Source organism: Elephantulus edwardii, unplaced genomic scaffold, assembly GCF_000299155.1.
Source record: "Elephantulus edwardii isolate Elephantulus edwardi_28Jun2011 unplaced genomic scaffold, EleEdw1.0 scaffold00166, whole genome shotgun sequence".
NCBI lineage: Eukaryota > Metazoa > Chordata > Mammalia > Macroscelidea > Macroscelididae > Elephantulus > Elephantulus edwardii.
Window position 1 is genome coordinate 2,896,762 of NW_006399916.1, and position 21,514 is coordinate 2,918,275.

General features: G+C 37.6%; 1 protein-coding gene across 1 annotated transcript in view; it reads right to left on the bottom strand.

Moving 5' to 3' along the window:
* RYR2 (ryanodine receptor 2 (cardiac)) overlaps positions 1–21,514 on the bottom strand; it is an 814,526-nt gene that overhangs the window by 388,278 nt on the left and 404,734 nt on the right. The window contains exons 28-29 of the mRNA XM_006895387.1: positions 7,688–7,896; positions 6,105–6,279 (exon numbers count right to left, since the gene is read on the bottom strand). Coding sequence (XP_006895449.1) covers positions 6,105–6,279; positions 7,688–7,896 — 384 coding nt within the window. The remainder of the gene's footprint in view (positions 1–6,104; positions 6,280–7,687; positions 7,897–21,514) is intronic.

A 21,514-nucleotide genomic window follows, 5' to 3' on the forward strand; every position in this document is an offset into this window, starting at 1 on the left:
AGGTGTACTGTCCACAGCAAACTGTGCCACTAACCACAATGCCACCTGTTGACAGTGACGACCTGAGGGGGGGCCATTATGAGTAGGAACCTACTCCAGAATAGAGGGGCTTTGAGTGTTGAGTATCATAATGGAATAATCAATGTATTTCATTGTCTTTATTATGTTGAAAGCAGCATATACCTGACAGAAATGAGTAGATGGCATACGCTATGCCTTCAACATGGATTGACCCAGTGGTGAAAACAGTGAAGTTGAAGGAAATTGTCAATGGTTTCATCTTGTTTGCATTCACAATAAACACCCTTGGCACCAGCAGCCAGGAAGCAAAACACATATAGCACTGGGAAAGTCTGCTGTGAGGGACCTTTCAAATGCTCAAAAGTAATGATGTCGGTTTGAATACTTACTTCTCTCTTCTCAATTTTTCTTACTGAAATATTCATTGTAAATAATTTCTTCATTAATTTGCTTTTCAGTAAACCTTAAGAGTTTTTGTTTTCAAATGAATGTTCTAAAACGTCTTTATTCAAATTTGGTTGATGCTTACAGAAAAATGATACTACCCAACAATCTAAAGGATGTTCCTTTTTGAATAGTCCTTTTACTGGAAATTTTTAAAACTTTGTTTATGATATTATATGATATGATATGATATGATATGATATGATAACATCTTCTGTGTTTTTTTCACATAGTGTGAAGAAGTGATGTGGTCTTAATTTAAAGACTAATACTTACCTAATTAATTTAATCTAATAGTCTCTGAGTAAAATGAAATCATTTTCCCCTATAAAATTGCTGTAGACCATGTGTTGGAGTGGTAATTACCAGAAGTCTCTGTCAATGGTATCTTGTCTTTAATGTTGTTGTTAGGTGCTGTTAAGTTAGTTATGACTTATAATGACCCTATGAACAACAGATAAAAATACTGCATCATCCTCCCAGTCTCCATCATGCTCAAGCCCATTGTTGAGATCACTGTGTCAACCCAACCTGATTGAAGGTCTAGCTTTCTTTCATCGACCCTCCACTTTCCCAAGTACGATGGCCCTTTCCAAGGAATAACCTCTCCCAGCAACATGCCAAAAGTATGTGATATGTTATTTTATCATCTTTGACTTCAAGGAGCATTCTGGCTGTACCTTCTCTAGGACGTATCATTTGTTAATCCATGGGATATTCAGTACTTTGTGCAGGTATAGGAATATCCTTTTGTTAAAATCTCCGATTTTCAAAAATACTCATTTAGTATTAGGAACTGACTCATAGCTGACCCTTCAGCAGTCTTCAGAAGCTGTAAATGACAAAGGAGGGAACTGTTCATCTTTCTCCAACAGAGCAGATGGTGGATTTGAACTGCCCACCTCTGGCATGGCAGTAAAACTCCCTACCTACTAGATTGGCGGAGTTCTCTTTATTCTCATCTTTCTCCAACAGAGCAGATGGTGGATTTGAACTGCCCACCTCTGGCATGGCAGTAAAACTCCCTACCTACTAGATTGGCGGAGCTCCCTTTATTCCTCCAATTAAATAGAATAATTTGTCAATAAATTATTTTGGGCTTCTTTGTAAATAGGTACATCACATGAAAATGATGATAGATTTGGTTCCTCTCTTCAAATCCTTAACATCTCTAGTTGTTTTATTTTTAAGTTCTTTATTGTTGTTTTTAATTTTTTTCTAGTACTTTATTTACAAAACTTGAATTGAAATTCGAACAAATTGCTTCAATTTCCCTCACCCTCCAACCCATAAAATTGTACAACCCCATGATTAATCTCTTCCTCCTGCTGCACATCCTCATCCCTCTACATCCAACCTCTCCCACCCCTCTTGGATCCTTATGCTCATTCTGCAATAACAGTTTTATATAATATTTATCCTTGTGGGACTAAGTTCACTCAGCATAATGCTCTTTAGTCTCTCACAAGTTAGGTAAGAATATAGGTAAAAATCATTGCTCCTACATGTTGCATAATATTCCATTGTGTGAATGTACCATCATTTCTCAATCCATTCGTTTGTGGTTGGATATTAGGCTGTTTCCATGTTTTTGTGATGGTGAATCATGCCGCTATGAACATCAGTGTAATAATCTCAGTTTGTGTCTCAGTTCTCATTTTTTCAGGGAAAATTCCAAGTAGTGGAATAGCTGGGTCATGTGGAATTTCTATATTCAGCTTTTAAAATTTTTTTAAATTATTAATTTCAACAAAAATTTACAGAGACTTTGGTTTTCCAGTCATTCTTTGTTGCATTTTTCTCCATACCCACACCCCAGTACATTCTTCTCTTTGAAAAGTAAAAGAAAAATTCTTTCATTATTTTACAACCCTTTGCCCCACATCCACTGCACTATGCAGCCTTTGCTCTGGCCTCCTGTCATGACAAAAACACCTAATCACATATCCCCCCTAAACAATCTTTTCCCTCATCTGTTTCAATGCAGTATACATTATTTATCCCCTCTTTCTCAGTCTCCCCCAACACTGATGTCAGTCCTGTTTTACAACAGTGACCCCATGAAGCATTTGTCCTATTGTGACTGAGATATTTCACTCAGCATAATGTCCTCCAGGGTCACCCATTCTGAATAATATTGCATGAGCTCCTTGTTTTCCAAAGCAGAGTACTGTTCCACTGTTTGAATGAATATACCACAGCTTCTCTATTCATTCCTTTGTTGATGGGCACTTAGGTTGTTTCCAACTCCTTGCTATTGTGAACAAAGCTGCAATAAACATGGGTGTGCATATATCTGCTTGGATGTCAGTTATGGTTTCTTTGCGGTATATTCCCAGTAGTGGAATTGCTGGGTCAAATGGTACCGTTATTCGCAAATTTTTGAGAAAGTGCCACACCACCTTCCACAGTGGTTGCACCATTTTACACTTCCACCAACAAGGGAATAAGGGTTTCAGTTTCTCCACCTCGCCAGAATTTGTTGCCTGCTGTTCTGTTAAATTTTTCTATTCTGACTGGGGTGATATGATATCTCATAGTTCTTTAGATTTGCATCTCTCTTAAAGATAGGGATTTTGAACATCTCTTCATGTGCTTGTCGGGCATTTGAATGTCTTCTTTGGTGAAGTGTCTGTTCATATGCTGTGCCCATTTTTCAATGGGGTTATTTACCTTTATCTTGTTGTGCTGCTCAGGTATTTTATAAATTCTAGATGTAAGTACCTTATCAGACAAGTCATTACCAAATACTTTTTCCCAGTCTGTGGCTTCCTTTTTACCCTGTTGGAGAAGTTTTTGTACGAGTCTGGGGATTCATAGAAGGTCCCATTTATCTATTTTATCTTCTCCTGGTTGTAGATTTTTCAGGATACTTGGAGGACTGTTTATGTTGTGGATTAAGACTACTAGAGCTCTTCCAAATGTGTCTTTAATGAAGTTTATAGTCCTTGCTTTCAGTCCTATTTCCATGATCCACCTTGAGTTGTTTTTTGTATATGGAGTGAGGTGTGGATCTTGCTTGAATCTTCTGTAGATAGTTTTCCAGTTTTGCCAGAACCATTTGTTAAAAAGGCTGTCCTTTCCTAACTTATTTCATCTCCTAGTCAAAAATCAGTTGGTCATAGGTTGTTGTTATGTGCTGTCGAGTCTCTTGCGACTCACAGCAACCCTATGTACAACAGCCCTAAACTCTGCTCGCTCCTGTGCCAATTGCACTGTCTCTGACACTCCCATCCCGATTACCCCAGTCACTGAATCAATCCACCTCATTGAGGGCCTTCCCCTCCTGCGCCGTCCCTCCACACTACCAAGCATGATGTCCTTATCCAAGGACTGGTCTCTCCTCACAACATGTCCAAAGTATGTTAGACAGAGCCTCAGAATCCTTGCCTCCAAAGAGCCACCAGGTTTAACCCTTTCCAGGATGAATCCGTTTGTTTTCCTAGCAGTCCACGGTACTCTCAACACTCTTCTTCAGCACTACAGCTCAAAGGCATCAATTCTCCTTCTATCCTCCTTGGTCATTGTCCAACTCTCTGATGCATAACAAGTGATTGCAAAGACCATAGCCTGTATCAGACGCACCTTAGTCTCCAGAGAGACACAATTGCTCTTCAGCACGTTGGAGAGGTCCCTAACAGCAGACTTTCCCATGGCAATACACCTTCTAATTTCCTGGCTGCTGGTGCCAAAAGTGTTGACTGTGGAGCCAAGCAAACTAAAGCTGTGAACAATCTCAATCTCTTCACCATCCATCCTGATGCTGCCAATTCGCCCAGTTCTGAGAATCTTTGTCTTCTTGACATTGGGCCTCAATCCATATTGGAGGCTGCAGTCCTTGACCCTCTGCAGCAAGCGCTTCAGGTCCTCCTCAGTTTCAGCAAGCAGGGTTGTGTCATCTGCATATCGCAGATTGTTGATAGATCTTCCACAAGTCTTGACCCCACATTTCTCTTCATAGAGCCCAGCCTCCCGGATAATCTGTTCTACATACAGGTTGAAAAGGTATGGAGATAGGATGTAACCCTGGCATACACTCATCCCAATTTTGAACCATGCAGTGTTCCCTTGCTGTTTTCTGACAACCGTCTCCTGGTCCAAGTATAGGTTTCACATTAGCACCATCAAGTTTTCTGGGATTCCCTTTCTTCTCAGAGTCAGCCACAGTTTTTTATGATCTATACAGTCAAATGCCTTTGCATAATCAATGAAACACAGATAGACATTCCTCTGGTATTCCCTGATTTCAGCTAAGATCCATCTAACATCAGCTACAATATCCCTAGTACCACGACCCCTTCTAAACCTAGCCTGGATTTCTGGCAGTTCTCTGCTGATGTGCTGTTCCAGTCGTTTTGGATAATCTTCAGTAGAATCTTGCTTGCATGTGAAATCAATGAGATTGTCCTATACTTTCCACACTCTCTTAGGTCACCCTTCTTTGAAATGGGAACAAATATAGATCTCTTCATAGATGGGCTGATTTCTGGATTCTGAATTCTATTCCATTGATCTATATGCCCGTCATTGTACCAGTACTATGCTGTCTTAAACACCATGGCAGTGTAACAGGATTTGAAAGCAAGGAGTGAGATGCCTCCTACCTTTTTTCTATTTTTAAGAAGTGCTTTGCTTATTTGGGGCTTCTTTTCATTCCAAATGAAATTGGAGATTACCTTTTCCATCTCATTGAAGAATTGTACTGGTATATGTATTGGGATTGCATTGAATGTGTAAATTGCCTTTGGGAATATTGACATTTTCACAATATTGAGTCTTCCTATCCATGATCAAGGGATATTCTTCCACTTCTCTAGGTCTCTTTTTGTTTCTTGTAGTAATGTTTTGTAATTTTCTTTGAATAGATCCTTTGTGCTTCTTGTTAGATTTACTCCCAAGTATTTAATCTTGTGATTCGCTATTGTGAAGGGTACTATTTTTCTTAGCTCTGGCTCTGTATTCTCTTTCTCACTGTAGCAAAATCCAATTGATCTTGTATCCTACTACTTTGCTGAATTGGTCAACTATGTCCAGTAGTTTTCTTGCTGAATCTTTAGGGTTTTCTAAGTATACTATCATATCACCTGTATAGAAAGATAATTTTACTTCCTCTTTGCCAATTTGGATACCTCTTATTTCCTTCTCTTGCCTATTGATATCGCTAATACTTCCAATACAATATTGAATAAGAGAGGAGATAATGGGCATCCTTGCCTAGTTCCTGTTCTTAAAGGGAATGCCTTTAGCTACTCTCCATTGAGAACAATGTTGGCTCTCGGCTTTTCATAAATACAACTTTTTACTATGTTGAAGAAATTCCATGACAGATGAGATTTCTAAATGAAAATATTACACTTATGGAAAACCATTCTTTTCTTTGCCCTGATATCTATTGTAGTTCATATTCATAAAAGTCTATAGAAGCCACTTCTTCACATTTGAAATTCTAACTAAGGATCTCAGAGAAAGTATTTCTGCTAAAGTAAATTCAAGGATGTCTGATCAGAGGAGCCATATTGAATACTTGTTATTTAAAGCTACAATTCATTTGCCCACCGTCTTACTATAAAACTTGAGAACAAACCGCTTTGTGATGCTGCCAACTTGAAATCATCATGGAATGCAGGCCCCTTACTTACCATCACCGACCTCAAAGTCCTTGAAAGCCAATTCTGAGCCAGAGTCATCAAGGAGAATTTCCCCGTTGAGCGTGAACATCATGGTGTGCTCATTCATGTCCACCATGCAGCCCACCACGTCCCCTGCTTGCCACGAGCGCCCATAGTGCTCATTGCCCTGGTGCCACCGCTGTGCCTACAAGGGAAGAAGAGTCATGTGTCTTGAGTTGGCCAGGTGAATGACACTCATCCACCAACAGTGCAGGCCTCAACACCAGACTTTCCTGTTGACATGGCAGCATGAGGAACTCTCACCATCTGTGCTATTATCTAGTGCAATGCAATGTTCTAAGTGATAAAGTTGACCTGGAGGCCTACTGGTAGGGAGTTGCACTGTCAATCCAAAGGCTCATGGTTTGGATCCCCCAGCTACTCCAAGGAAGAAAAATGAGCAATCTCCTGTATCATTTACAACATTTGCAAACTCTTAGTATGTATCAACTATGAATTAGTTATGACTCAATAGCAATAAGATTTGGGTTTTAGTTTAATATTAACATGGAATCGTACTACATCTTGAGAAAAACCGAATGTTGTTTCATGACTTTGAAAGTTATCTTCCTAAAAAAAACCAAAAAACCCTTTCTATTAAAAGAAACTCTGTATGTCTTCTGAAATGTCTTTTCTTGTTATAGTCAGTGCTTCCCAGGATATGAATCACTTTTCTCTGCTTCTAGAAATACAGAGTATGAGCTGGGGATCAAGCTGGCAGCTTATTATTGAAAATGGCATTCCAATTTTCATTTACTTCAAAATAAAATTATATCCCTTGTACCCAGTGACACTGATACTTTAATAAAAAGAAAATCTAGAAATATTTCATCTGTCTACTAAAACCAGAAAAGCTTGAAATCAAACCCAAAATATTAATATATTTATTGAGAGGAAATGAAGTCTTAGAAATGCCAATCCTATTTTAAGTCCACAAGGGAATATCTTATATATAGCTGTGAGAAAACCACTTATACATCTGTATATATTTGAAAGTTTTGATAAAGGTGACTTTTATGTCTACAACTAAATATCACAAGTTAGTTGTTATAAAATTAACTACAACAATTACTTTGCAGTACCATCTTTAAAATTCCCCCTTATCTACCATCTTGCAATTTGATATGGGATATAATTACTAAGGGAAAATATGATACTGTTCATTCTTTATAAAAATTAAATTAGTAAGTATCAAAAGGTGTGAAAATTTTTGTCTCTTAAAAAACATTCAAAGCCCATATTTACTGATATTGAGTCAAAAATTATCCAAAGCTCACTCTCCAGCAGGTTTCCAGAGTTGGATATGGCTCAGAATAAGATTGCCTATCCTTTCCCCATGGAGCCACTGGTGGATTTGAAACATCAAAAAAGTGCTGCCTCTGAGTTAGAAGTTATGTGTGGGTTTGATAAAATATTGTGAGACTAGAGGAAAACAATTTCCTATCTGCAACATGGAAAATATTGGTATTATACCACCAAAAGGGACATGTGGAGAATTCTGAAATGCCAGCATGGGATTCTGCCATACTTTGATACACAGAAAACCTACTCACCTTAAAGCCATCAAAAGCAAAGGCACGTTCATCTGAGCCAAGCTCTTGGTCAGGCTGACACCCTGGCCTGCTCCAGCCAACTCTCATGTCTCCAGCAGTAACAGCCTCAAATTCGAAGTACCATCTTCCTGCCTTTACGGCGTAAGTCTTCTCAGCACGGAAGATCCGGAACCGTTCCCCTGTGCCACTGCACATCTCAGCTCTGGAAGCTGTGGATGTTAAAGAGATCCTTGTTGTCATTGGATGGGACAGTGAAAAAGAAAGGAAGCTGTGACACATTATGTAATTTTAACAAATTATATTTATAGTGATGATAATGATAGCTGTGATGGTGCCTTCAATCTCCAATCCCTGTTTCACATTTTACAATGTGTTTCCATGCATGTGATCAGTCATGGATGCAAACAACTACATTTGACAAGTGTAAAATATGAAGATTTTAGATGCAGAAATTGGAACTAAAGGTCAATAACATAGTATGTGTTAACATCACCACTCATCTGCTTCCTTTTCAGAGAATATCTGTCTTGATTTAGAAGAGCATTTATGAATCACTTGGTGGGAAGGAGTTGAATATGAGGTGTGATGAGATTAAATGGATTGAAAGATGATAATAAAAAATACTTATACTCTTATGTAGAAGATATTCACAGAGGAAAGTTTTGATCGTAAATAGCATATAAGTGGCTCCATCCAGGATTTTAATGGCATCCACACTGGTGCCATCAATCAGAGCGGTATGGTATCTCCCCAATAATACACAATATTCCAATGATAAGACATATTCTCCACTTTACTGTTGTTGTTCTGTAACCCTGAGTAGAAAATGAGTCACAGCTGACACTCCATCAGGTTTTCAGAGGCAATAAACTTCACAGGAGACTGCTCACTCTTCTACAGACCACCCTACTAGTGAGTGGTAAAATTCCATTCCTCACCTAATGATTCCTTTAGCCAGCCAACAATCCCTATGGACCCTCTATTCTCCACTCCCCTGTTAGCATAAAGTGTGCTCCAACAAGTTGAAGACTGGCAGCCCAAGGGCTCACACATGTGAGGGCCATACCCTTAGAGAGTGTACCTTCAATGACTTCAGCCTCCATGGCTGAATATGCCCTTATCATCTCCATGATCAGTAACATCTACCCATGCCAACTCCATGGTTGGCAATGACCAAAATTCAAGGTCTGATAACCTTCTGAAGAAGTAAATACTAATATAACTCTCTGGTAAGAAATAATATAGATAGATAGGTAGATAGATAGGTAGATAGATAGATAGATAGATAGATAGATAGATAGATAGATGATAGATAGATATAGATAGATAGATTCCTTCAACAAATAAAGAAAGAGATAAAGGAAAGCATAAGCAAAATTCTGGAAAAAAAACCACAATAACAAATTGACAAAATAAACAGAAAATAATACAATATAAAAACAGTAAATATAAATCCAGAAGACTGATACCAAAATTTCAGAAACAGATAATCTATTGAAAGAGAAAAAGTATAGAAGTGAATCAGGTAAAGAGCAGAATTCTTGATTTGAAGACAAATCTCTAATATTGCTCTATTAGAAGAATACTAAAATTAAAGAAGAAAATATACAAAGCATAAGAATTGTGTTGAACAAAAAGGTAGAGGAATGACTTACACGTGATGGATTTTGAGAACAAGAAGAGACCATGGATACGTGACAGTAAAATATTTAGGAGAGAAGACTGCCCATCTTTCTCCCACAGAGAAGCTAATAAATTCAAACTGCTGACCTTTTGTCTAGCAGCACAATATACTACAAATTACTACATATACCAGATCATCTCATCCTACAAAGTTTTTTTTTAAAATCCACCAAAATTCATAAAGGAAATTCTAGCAAGGAAGTGGAAAGAGGAGAACCCTCATACATTACTAGTGGGACTGAAAAATGGTGTAACTACTGTGAGAAAAAAAAAGATTCCTTTCAAATTTATAAATAGAAATACCATCTGATTCTGCAGTCTTACTATTGTTGCTGAGTACCATCTACTTGGAACCAAACCACAGCTGACCTTCCAGTAGATTTTCAGAGGGAATTAATTGTATGGTGGATTCAAACCATGTGCCTTTGTGATTGCAGCATAGCTTCTTACCAGTAGGCCACCAGAGCTCCTTTCAATCCCATTGTTGTTGTTGTTGTTATGTGCCATCGAGTCGCTTGCGACTCATAGCGACCCTATGTACAACAGCCCTAAACCTTGCTCTATCCTGTACCAATCGCATTGCTTCTGACACACCCATCCTGATTACCCCAGTCACTAAATCAATCCACCTCATAGAGGGTCTTCCCCTCCTGCACTGTCCCTCCACCTTACCAAGCATGACGTCCCTCTCCAAGGACCTGCCTCTCCTTACAACATGTCCAAAGTATGTCGGGCAAAGCCCTAGAATCCTTGCCTCCAAGGAGTAGCCTGGTTTAACCCTCTCTAGGACGAATCTATTTGTTTTCTTGGCAGCCCAGGGTACATTCAATACTTTTCTCCAGCACCACAGTTCAAAGGCATCAATTCTCCTTCTATCTTCCCTAGTCATTTTCCAACTCTCTGATGCATAACAAGCGATTGCAAAGACCATGGCCTGTATCAGGTGCACCTTAGTCTCCAGAGAGCCACCGTTGCTCTTGAGTACTTTAGAGAGGTCCCTAACAGCAGACTGTCCCATTGCAATACATCTTTTGATTTCCTGGTTGTTGGTGCCAGGAGTGTTGACTGTGGAGCCAAGCAAACTGAAGCTGTGAATAATCTCAATCTCTTCACCATCCATCCTGATGCTACCAATTGGTCCAGTGGTGAGAATCTTTGTCTTCTTGACATTGAGCCTCAGTCCATATTGAAGGCTGCAGTCCTTGACCCTCTGCAGCAAATGCATGAGGTCCTCTTCAGTTTCAGCAAGCAGAGTTGTGTCATCTGCATAACGCAGATTGTTAATAGATCTTCCACCAATTCTGACGCCACACTTATCCCCATAGAGCCCGGCCTCTCAGATAATCTGCTCTGCATACAGGTTGAAAAGGTATGGAGATAGGACACATCCCTGGCGTACACCCTTCCCAATTTTGAACCATGTGGTGTTACCTTGCTCTGTTCTAATAACTGCCTCTTGGTCCAAGTATAGGTTTCACATTAGCACGATTAAATGTTTTGGGATTCCCATTCTTCTCAAAGTCAGCCACAGTTTGTTATGATTAGTAGGTACATATAATAGAAAAATAAGAATCGTGACTCAGAGATATGCACAACATCATGAATTAATTGTTGTAATAATTCCAATCATGGTAGCACCCACTTCCTAAACAACATGCCTCTGGAAACTTTAATAAATTTCAATAGTTACAGAAAGGCTTCAGGCCTTTCCCTCATCAGGTCGCTATGAGTTGTGCTCGACTCAAAAGCAATCAATAACAACCACCACATGATTGAGGTGATGTTGCAGCTTAAGTTCCACTGTGTCGACTACACATCCTAGTGCCACTTTGAATAGCAGATCTGAAGCTTACTGTATCCTGCAACATCCTTACAATGTGTCACCCTCACACTCACTGTGGTAATCACTGTGTCAATCCATCTTATTGATGGTCATCGTCTGTTCCTCTGACCCTATACATTTCCCAGTAAAATGTCTTTTTCCAAGAACTGGTCCCTTCTGAAAACATGTACAAAGTATGTAAAAGTTCGATCATCCTTGTCTGTGTGACTTACAGTCTCTGAAAGCTTGTTTGAGGGTCCACTATGACAATGACTGGGTCAGGTTATGCAAATGTGAGAGAGATGTTTGTTGCCCAACAAGAGGAGTGGATGCCTTGCTAATAAACTTGTGGACAGTATCATGCACATAAGGTGTGTGGAACACTAACGTGGGAATTGGTCAGCTTTGCTAACTTGCCAGCATTCAAATGAGCTACTTCAGAGGTAGAAAGGGAGGCTATCATTACCTTCAAGAAATAGACAGTTCCTAGTGTCTCTTCTGGACTCAACATTCATGCACTGAAACAATGGAGCAGCTGTGAGAGATAGCAACTGATGACAGCAAGACCAAAACACTGTTATGAAATATCAGATGGATTCTCGGCCCCCAAATTGAGAAAGCTGAATGATTTTGGACAGAAGACTTACTGGTGGAGTAAGTGCCTTCAACATTTGTCAGGAAGATAAGTTTGCTGAACCTGGGAGGTAGGGCTATGCAACTTTGGGCCAAGCCATGCAATCACAATGAGATGCTTTGGGGTAACTGAAAACAAGAGTTTTAAAGGCTTTATAATACTTGCAGAGTAGGATCTATGTTCATAAAAAGGCCTTTCTTCAGGTATAGCTGCAAAGAAATTGTCCTAATAAACTAAGAGCTATATCTTGAGTTGTTCTTGAACCAACATTGTAACCTTTTACTTCTTAATTAATACATCTAAATTGTTTGTGATCTATGTGTTCTGTGTGCCCATTGCAATGAGTTACTGAACCCAGCAGAGAAGTAATGAGTGCCACGGGAGAGACCGTGAGTGTCAGAATTGATAAAAAATGTTTAAAGTGTGAAGGGATGTCTGGCTTATAGGAAGCAGCCTTGGGCTATTGATGGTGATGCTATTCCATCTCTTTGTGAAATCAGAGAACTGATACTGCTTCCTCCACACTCATGCTGACTTTTATAAACCACAACCAAATTTTAGTGCACAAGAGCAAAAAGACAGAGCCAACCTAAGAGCCCATCAATGGATGAATGGTTAGACAAACTCTAGAACACACACATAATAGAATATACACTTAACATACAACACAAAAGTATATACACCTAACCTTAAGGAACAAGGATGAATATGCACCTCATAACATGAATGATGTGTAAAATAAGTTTCTTTTTCTGTTGTTGCTGTGTGTCTTCAAGTTGGAACTGACACCTACTTGGCCTACCATTGAGTTATCAGAGGATGTAAATTACATGGAAGGAGACTGTCTAACAGGTGGATTTGTACTGCATGCCTTTGGGATTGCAATGCAGCTTCTTACTACTGTGTAAACTGAGCTCCATAACAACAACAACAACATGGATGAATGGCATCTAACAAAAATAATGAAAACATGGACGGCTATTAATCTTGTATCCTGCCACTCTACTAGTTTGGTCTACTAGCTCTAACAGTTTTTTGTTGAGTACTGGGGATTTTCTGTGTATAACATCGTATCATCTGCATATAGCAAGAGTTTAACCATCACTTTGTTGATCAGGATGCCTTTTATTTCCTTCTCTTGTCATATTGCCCTAGCAAGAACTTCCAATACAACATTGAATAGAAGTGGGGATAGTGGGCATCCTTGCTGGTCCCTGTTCACAAAGAAAATGCTTTTAGTCTTTCTCCACTGAAAATGATTTTGGTTCTTGGTTTTGCATATATAATTTTGACTATGTTGAGAAAATTTCCTTCTATTCCAATTTCGCTGAGTGCCTTTATCAGGAAGAGGTGTTGGATTTTGTCAAATGCCTTTTCTTCATCAATTGCTAAGATCACATGCTTCTTTTTTTTCTTTGTTAATGTGGTGAATTACGCTGATTGTTTTTCTTATATTGAACCATCCTTGCTTAATGCTCATGAGTCCCACTTGGCCGTGTGCTTTTGGATTCTATTGGCTAGTGTTTTGTTAAAGATTTTGCACTTATGTTAATAAGAGGTATTGGTCTGTTTTCTTTCTTGTCTGGTTTTGGTGTTAGGGTTATGCTTTTTTCACAGAATGTCTCTAGAAGTGTTCCTTCTTTTTGTATTTTTTTAAATAACTAAAGTAGGACTGGTGATAAATCTTCTCTGAATGTTTGGTATAATTGAACCATGAAGCCACCTGGTCCAGAGCTTCTTTAGTGAGGGAGTTTTTATGAACTGCTCAATTTCTTCTTTTGTAATGGATCTGTTCACCTGTTCTACATCTGACCGTGTCAATCTGGGTAGGACGTACGTTTCCAGGAATCTGTCCATTTCCTTTAGGTTTTAAAATTTATTATAGTTTTTCATAATATTCCAATATTACAAATTTTATTTCCTCTGATTCTGTTTGTGATGTCACCTCTATCATTCCTTAATTGAGTTGTGTCTTCTCTTTTTTTCCCTTTTGATAAGTTTGCAAATGGTTTGTCAATTTTATTTACACTTTTGAAAACCAGCTCAGTGGAATTCCTCAACAGCAACAAAGAGAACTCAGAGAAGGAAACCAAGAAAGTAATATCATTTACAATATCCAACTACAAATTGAGATACTTGGGAGTGAACCTATATGAAAAAACTACAGAACACTTCTTTGAGACACAATGAAAAAATCTAAATAAATGGAAAATATCCCCTCTTCATGACTAGGAAGACTCAATATTGTGAAAATGACAAACCTACTCAAAGCAATCCACATGTTCTATGCAATCTCAATCCAGATATCAAATTCATTTTTCAAGAAGATTGAAAGAGAAATTGTCAAGTTTATTTGGAGAGGAAAGACACTCACATAAACAAACCAAAAATGAAATGGGAGGCATAGCACTCTCTGACCTCAACACCAACTATATATTGGTAGTAAGAAAAAGCTCATGGACTGGTACAATGACAGGCACATAGACCAATGGAACAGTATTGAGAACACAGAAAGAGACTCATCTATCTAGGGTCAATGGATACTCAACAAGGAAGAAAAACCTATCAAATGAGGAAATGACAACCTTTTAAACAAATGGTATTGGCACTGAACTACTATCTGCAGAAAGCTGAAACAGGATCCACATCTTACACCATATACAAAAATCAACTCAAGCTAGATCAGAGACCTGGGATCAAAGCCTAAAACCATAAAGTTCATAAGAAACAAACTGGAATCAATCTTAGACAGCCTAGTGTAAGAGACTGCCAAATACAGCCAGAAATGCTCACCCTGAAGGGGATAAAATTGATGAATGAGACCTTCTAAACATTAAATTAAAAAAAAAATTCCTCTAGGGTAGAAAGAAAACTTACTGACTAGGAACAAACATTTAGAAATACCATCTCAGACAAGGGTCTCCTAACAAAAGTTTACAGAATATGCTTGGGCCTTCAGTAGAAAAACACTGATAACCCAATTACCAAATCTACAAGAGACATGGAAAGAATTTATACTGAGGACATTCAGATGGCAAACAGACATATAAAGAAATGTTCCAAATCACTGGAAATTATTGAGATGAAAATCAAAGCCACAATGAAATACCATTTTACCACAGTAGCAGTGGCAATGTTTAGCATGGCAGCAAGTAATAAATGCTGGAGAGGATGTGGCAATATAGGAACTCTTATACATTGTTAGTGGGATTAGGAAAATAGAACTGAGACAGAAACAGAGATTTGTATACCAATGTTCATAGCAGCATTATTCACTATCACAAGAACATGGAAACAGCCCAAATGTCCAACCACAACAAAATGGATTGTGGTACATTCACACAATGGAATACTATGCAGCACTCAGGAGTAATGATTTTAAAATACTATAGAACTTGGGAGAGGCTGAAGAGCATTATGCTGAGTGAACTAACACAGTCTCATGAGGACAAATACTGCAAAAGACCATTATTATAAAAATAGAAGGATAACTAGTAAAATATGTATGGGAACTCAAGGGGCAGGGTAGAGTGGAGGCGTGAGGGTAGGAAGGGGTGAAACCACAGGACTGAGCAGTTTGGTGGGTGGAGGCAAAGAAAATGGGAAGCTTCTGGGAGAAAAGACAGGGTAATGATGGGCAAGATCCAACGGCGATTAATTTTATAAAACACAATGCATTATAACGATTGTATGAAATACAATATGAATGAACAATAGTGTGAAACACAATGTATACAAAGTTTGTAAGCAAGCCAATAAAAAATTAAAATTAAACAAAAATATGGGTTGAGTTTCTGAGTAAGTAACGTGCCTTTTTAAATTCCAACTCAACCACAATTAGCAGATGACAGGAAGACCCTGAAGGAGCTGGACTGATTCAGTGGCTGCAGGAAATGGTCTCAAGTAGAGCAGAGACTGAAGAACACAGGAACGCACATGATCAGAGAGCATTTTGCTCTGTTGTATAATGTTACAATGAGTCAGAATCGACTCAAGGTTATCTCACATGAATACTAAACACTACACACACACACACACACACAGTTGAATAATTTTAAAAAAGCAAATGGGATAGCAAACTGCTCTTTTAGAAAAAAAAGTTCTGTTAGATTTCATGATATAGAAAATCTCTTACCTACTCCTGATAGTTCTAATGTTAAAAGATTAAAGAAACCAGTTTTATTCAAAACTGATGTTTTCCCTAAGCAGTCGCATACTGACTTGTCACTTTTTAAAATTGTGATTGTGATCTTCTTAACTAATCCTAGAGATAGAGGACAGGACCTGTGAAACTACGTGGGTATTAGGAGATATTTCTCAGAAAAAAAATATTATCTTTATATAAACATTTGTGAATACAATATTGTTATATTCAATAACACCCTAGTAGATTCCACTCTTCATGTTTCCAAGTATGAAGCATTAAGGCTTTCAGAAAACAAAGCAACTCGAAAAGCCCATGTTAAGATCCAGGACACCAATGCCACCCAAGGTATAATGTACATAAGGAGAGTAAATTAGCTACAATATCATAATAAATTCTTGGAAAGACAAAAGAAACTTTTGGTCCAAATCCTTTCTCTCCAAAAAAAGTTTGTGGAATTATATAGACAATATGGAGCATGGATGGCACAGTGTGTTACATATCATATTGATAATTGAAAGGTCAAAGATTCTAAACCTCTGCATACTTCATGACAGAAAAATGGGTTTTCTCTCAAAGATTTACAACTTTGGAAACCAATGGAAGGTTGCTATGTGGAAGAATAGACATGAAGCAGTGGGTTATATAGAAAACAAGACATGATAAGGGGTAATGACACAGTAATTCTTAGTCTTTGGGTCTTTGTTTTTCCCCTGATCTTAAGGTGCTGCCCCTTGCTTATGCTCATTGCAAATGAAACTTGATATGAACATGCTATTTGTAGATATCATGTGAAGGAGTTCACAGTAATTTGTCTTCTTCTTTTTTAAAAAATCCGTAGATCTTTGGCAAATGTTTGTGTATCTTGGATAAAATATTATATATTTCTTTTATTAGTTTATGGAAAATTATAGCTATGATTTAAAGAAGAAATAAATTTCTATTTTTTTCTTGGGAAAATACTGTTGCTAAATAAAAACCCAAGTACAGCTGGATTAAAGTCTAGATCTACAGAGGTTTTTAATTTAAAAACCCAACGGATTCAGGCAATCTGCAACAAATGTCTTTTGCATTCTTTGGCATCAACCAAAGCAAGTATTCCCGGAATAAATGCCTAATAAGGAATCAAAGAGTCTTCAGTATAAAGCATATAGTGTATATATAAACAGGATATACTTTTGCAGGAGACAAAAGAAACAACAAATGGGCACAGTGTACAGAACTATCTCACCAAATATGCAATTCTAATGCTTTGCTCACTTTCAACAACCTATATACATATGTATTTGATCAGCATTTCCTACTCATATAAGGGTGTTACAAAAGGACTGCTATAGTGCTATTATGCATCTAATAATAATTCACATTGAAATGAAGTCAGCAAGTGCACTTTCAATACATATCAAGAGGGTTGGTTTTCACATTGGCCAGGAATTATTCTTTAACATCCCACCTTTAGAGTTGGGGTAAGGACTGTATGCCCAGTACCCCTCGGAGCCTGGGACACAGAGGACATTCAACTAACAATGACTGATCGACTAGGGCTTAAAAGAAAGGCAGATGTTGCCCTCCAAAATGGATATTAATGAACAACTACCTCTAGAGGGCACTCAAGATTTGAGTCTGTATTAAAATTACAAGAACTTGAAAACCATGGAAGAAAAAGGCAGGCATGGGAATTTCAGGAAGAATTAGTTGAGCAGGGTGCTGTGATGCTAACCTAAAGCCTGGACTCCAAGGGTAACCTGCAAAACAAAGATGGGCAGTCTCCTCCAGTGCTATTGACAGCCTCCAAAAATCAACAGGAGGTACAGCTAGCTGTTATTTCTGACTCAAAAGCAAAGAGTTTTAAAGATTGGAGGTATATTTATGGAGATCTGGTGGCATAGTATGTTAAGATGAAGAACAAAAGGTTTTCAATTCAAACTTACTAGCTGCTCCAAGGAAGAAACATACACAGTCTTTCTCCATAAGTATTTACAGCCTTTGAACCTCAATGAAGGTGATTATGAGTTGGAATCAACACCAATAGGTTTAGTTTAGGCAGGTGTTTTCATGCAACACATAACAAAATTATGAATAATTTCCCTGCAACTGACTTAATTTAAAATTAAATAATGCTGCCATGATAAAACTTTCTGATGAACAATAATCAATCACATTTTCAAATGTTTTAAAATATTATCTAAAATAATCCAAATAGAAATCATTCATTTATGTCTTATAATGTTTAATCAGAATATGTAATTCATCTGGTGACAAAGTGGAAATAATTTACAACCCTGATTAAGTTAGATTCAATTTCATCAAGTGATGTTCTTTGATGCCCTAACTTTTCTCAATGTTATCAATTATTGGTTTTTACTGTTGTTATGTGCCATTGACTCAGAACTGACACATAGCTGATCCTTCCAGTGGGGTTTCAGAGGCTATAAATCACATAGGAGGAGACTGTCTGTCTCTCTCCCAAGCAAAAGTAGCAAAGTCATTTAATTATTTCAATCTTTTATTAGTGATCATCAGACTTATTTTGCTCTTATCATAAAAGCAAAGTGGTAGCAAAGCAGTCTAATGGTAAGAAGCTGCCCTGCAATCCCAAAGGCATGCAGTTCAAAACTACCAGCTGCTCCAGGAGAAGGATGGGCCATCTCCTTCCATGAGATTAACTGCCTCTGAAAACTCATTGACAGGCCAGCTATGGGTCAGTTCCAGCTCAACCGTACACAACAACAACCACCACCATAAAAGAAGCTTTGGTGGCTTAGTAGTAAAGAATTGCCCTGCCAATTCAAAGAAACGAAGTTCAATTCCACCAGTTGTTCCTAGGAGAAAGACAGGCAATTTTCTCATAGGCAATTACTGCCTCCGCAAACCCATTCCATCTGTGCTGACTTGACGGTACTAAAAAATAATATCATAAACATCAACAAAATCCTTGGAAGAGAGAAGAGATTAAACAGTTTACATAATGTATTATTTAAAATATTTTGTTTTCAACAACAACCAAAAAATAAAAAACATGTAAAAAGACAATAAAGTAAGGCTCATACACAGAGAGAAAGAAATCACCAGAAACTGCCTTTAAGGAAGACAGATGTTGGAGTTACCAAACAAAAACTTCAAAGAAACTACTTTAAATATGTTCAAGAATCAAATAAACAAAGGACATGCTTTTATTGAGAATATGAGAATAATATTATACAAAACAGAAAATATCAGCAAGGAAATGTAAGTTACTATATACATTTTTTTAAGAAATGTGAAACAATGTTGTTAGGTGTCATCAAGTTGATTGTGACTCACTCTGGCCCTATGAACATCCAAGAGGAGCCCTGCCCTATCCCGCACTATCCTCATCATCTGCATCATGCTGAAGTCCGCTGCTAGAGACACTGTGCCAGTCATCTTGTTGAGGGTCTTTCCTGTTTTAAATGTGCAATAACTGAAATGAAATCTCACTAGAGCTTCAGCAGAAGCTTCACGTTAGTAAGATAAAGAACACATAAACCTGAAGACAAGTCAACTTTAGTGGGACTGCATGGATTGAAAGAAAAAAGAATGAAGAAATATGAACAGAGTATTAGATAAGTGGCCTAGTGGTAAGGAATTGTGTTGCCAATGCAACAGTATGCAGTTCAAATCCATCCTTGCTTGTCATTTTCTCCCTCTGAAAACCAGCTAAAGGACAGCTCTGGGGTGGTTCCAACTTGACAGTACACAACAACAACCAACACTAAGTATACCAGCACAAGTATAAAAGGAGTTTCAGAAAGAAAGGAGAGCAGGGCAGAAGTACTATTTGAAGAATGAATAACCAAGAATTTCCTAAATTTAATTAAAAGCGCCAAAACATGTTAAAAACAATGTATATAAACTTTCTGAACTTTGTAAGTAAACAAGTATAAATTTTTTTAAAAAAATTAAGAACAAAGCAAAGTCCCACTAATCTACACACCTACAAAGTTCACTGAAATTCACATGAAATAATTTCAAAAAGAACATGTAAACAATCACAATCAGATCACTGAAAAGAAAGGGAGACTTTTTAAAGTACTTAAATTAATTAAACAAATTAAAATGTCTAACCAAGTTCTTTCCTTTCATCACCCTTATCTACTTATTAATTTTTGCTTCTCTTTCTTCCATCTTTTAAAATCAGACAATGTGTGCATCAGGATTGCATAATTTCACCATACTCATGCAATCTTTAGGTAGAACAAATAATATGAGATGGTGAACTACATAAAGTAGAATACTAGGTGTGGAGTCAATAACAACCAGTAATGTGAGATGACACAACTCTATGTGATAAAAGAAATAAGACTTAAAACACTGAATGATGAAGATCAAAGATTATAGTCTTCAGTATGGATTACACATTAACGTAAAGGGAAAAATATCTTCACAACTGGATCATTCAGCAACACCATGATAAATGGACAAAGCATTGAGGTTGTCAAGGATTTCATTTTACTTAGATCCTTAATCAACACTCATGGATGCAGCAGTCAAGAAACCAAAGATGTTTCACACATTCCTTAATTCACACTGTATCTAATATGATCATTCCCAAACACTGAAACACAAGGTATACAAATTTTGTACACAAAGCAATATAAAATAAAAAAGTAAAAAAAAAAAAACCAACCAACCAAACCTGATGAGATTAAAATTGGTCACAATGAAAATTTCATACAGGTAAAACTGATCCCCAGTTATTATCCTCATCTTGCTTGCTTTAATCGGATTTTTCTCACTGCCAATGGATCAATTTTAACACTTACACAGGAAACAAAAGACACTGGTTTGATATAAGCTGATAAAATGTTACTTGAGGTTTAGTTCAAACACTATTAAAAGAGTAAAAATCTTCATTATTTTTGAACAGAATAACAAAACCAAATGATGTGTTACACTGGGGAAATCTTCTGCAAATAGATCTTTACAATGTTAAAAGCAAAGATGTTCCTCTGAGGACTAAAGAGCGCATATCTAAGCCATGATCTTTCCAGTAATCTAGGATGCATATGAAAGCTGGTCACCAAAATACTGACACAATTATAGTATCAATGTAAAATACTGAATATAGCACGACTGACAGAAGGAGAACTAAATTTATCTAAGAAGCAGCACCACCAGAATGCTCCTTACAAGGCAGGATGGTGTGACTTTGTCCTACATACTCTGATCATGTTATCAGGAGGGATTGGTTTGTTATGCCTGGTAATATAGAAGGTCAGTGAAAAAGGAGACCTTCAACAAAATAAATTGACATAACTGGCTGCAGAAAAAGGTCCGCATAGCAAGTACTGTGAGAACAGCGCAGGGCTGGGAGGTGTTTCATTCTTTCAGAACCAAGTCAACGGAATGTACTAATAGCAGCAATAATATGCTTAAGTAATGGTGGGATTTTGGAAAACACTAGCTCCTGTTAAAGATGCATATGTGATTAGGCATTATTGTCATGACCGGAGTCCAGAACGAAGGCTGCATAGTGGAGTGGATCTGGGGGGAGGGACTGTAAAACAATGAAGGAATTTTTCT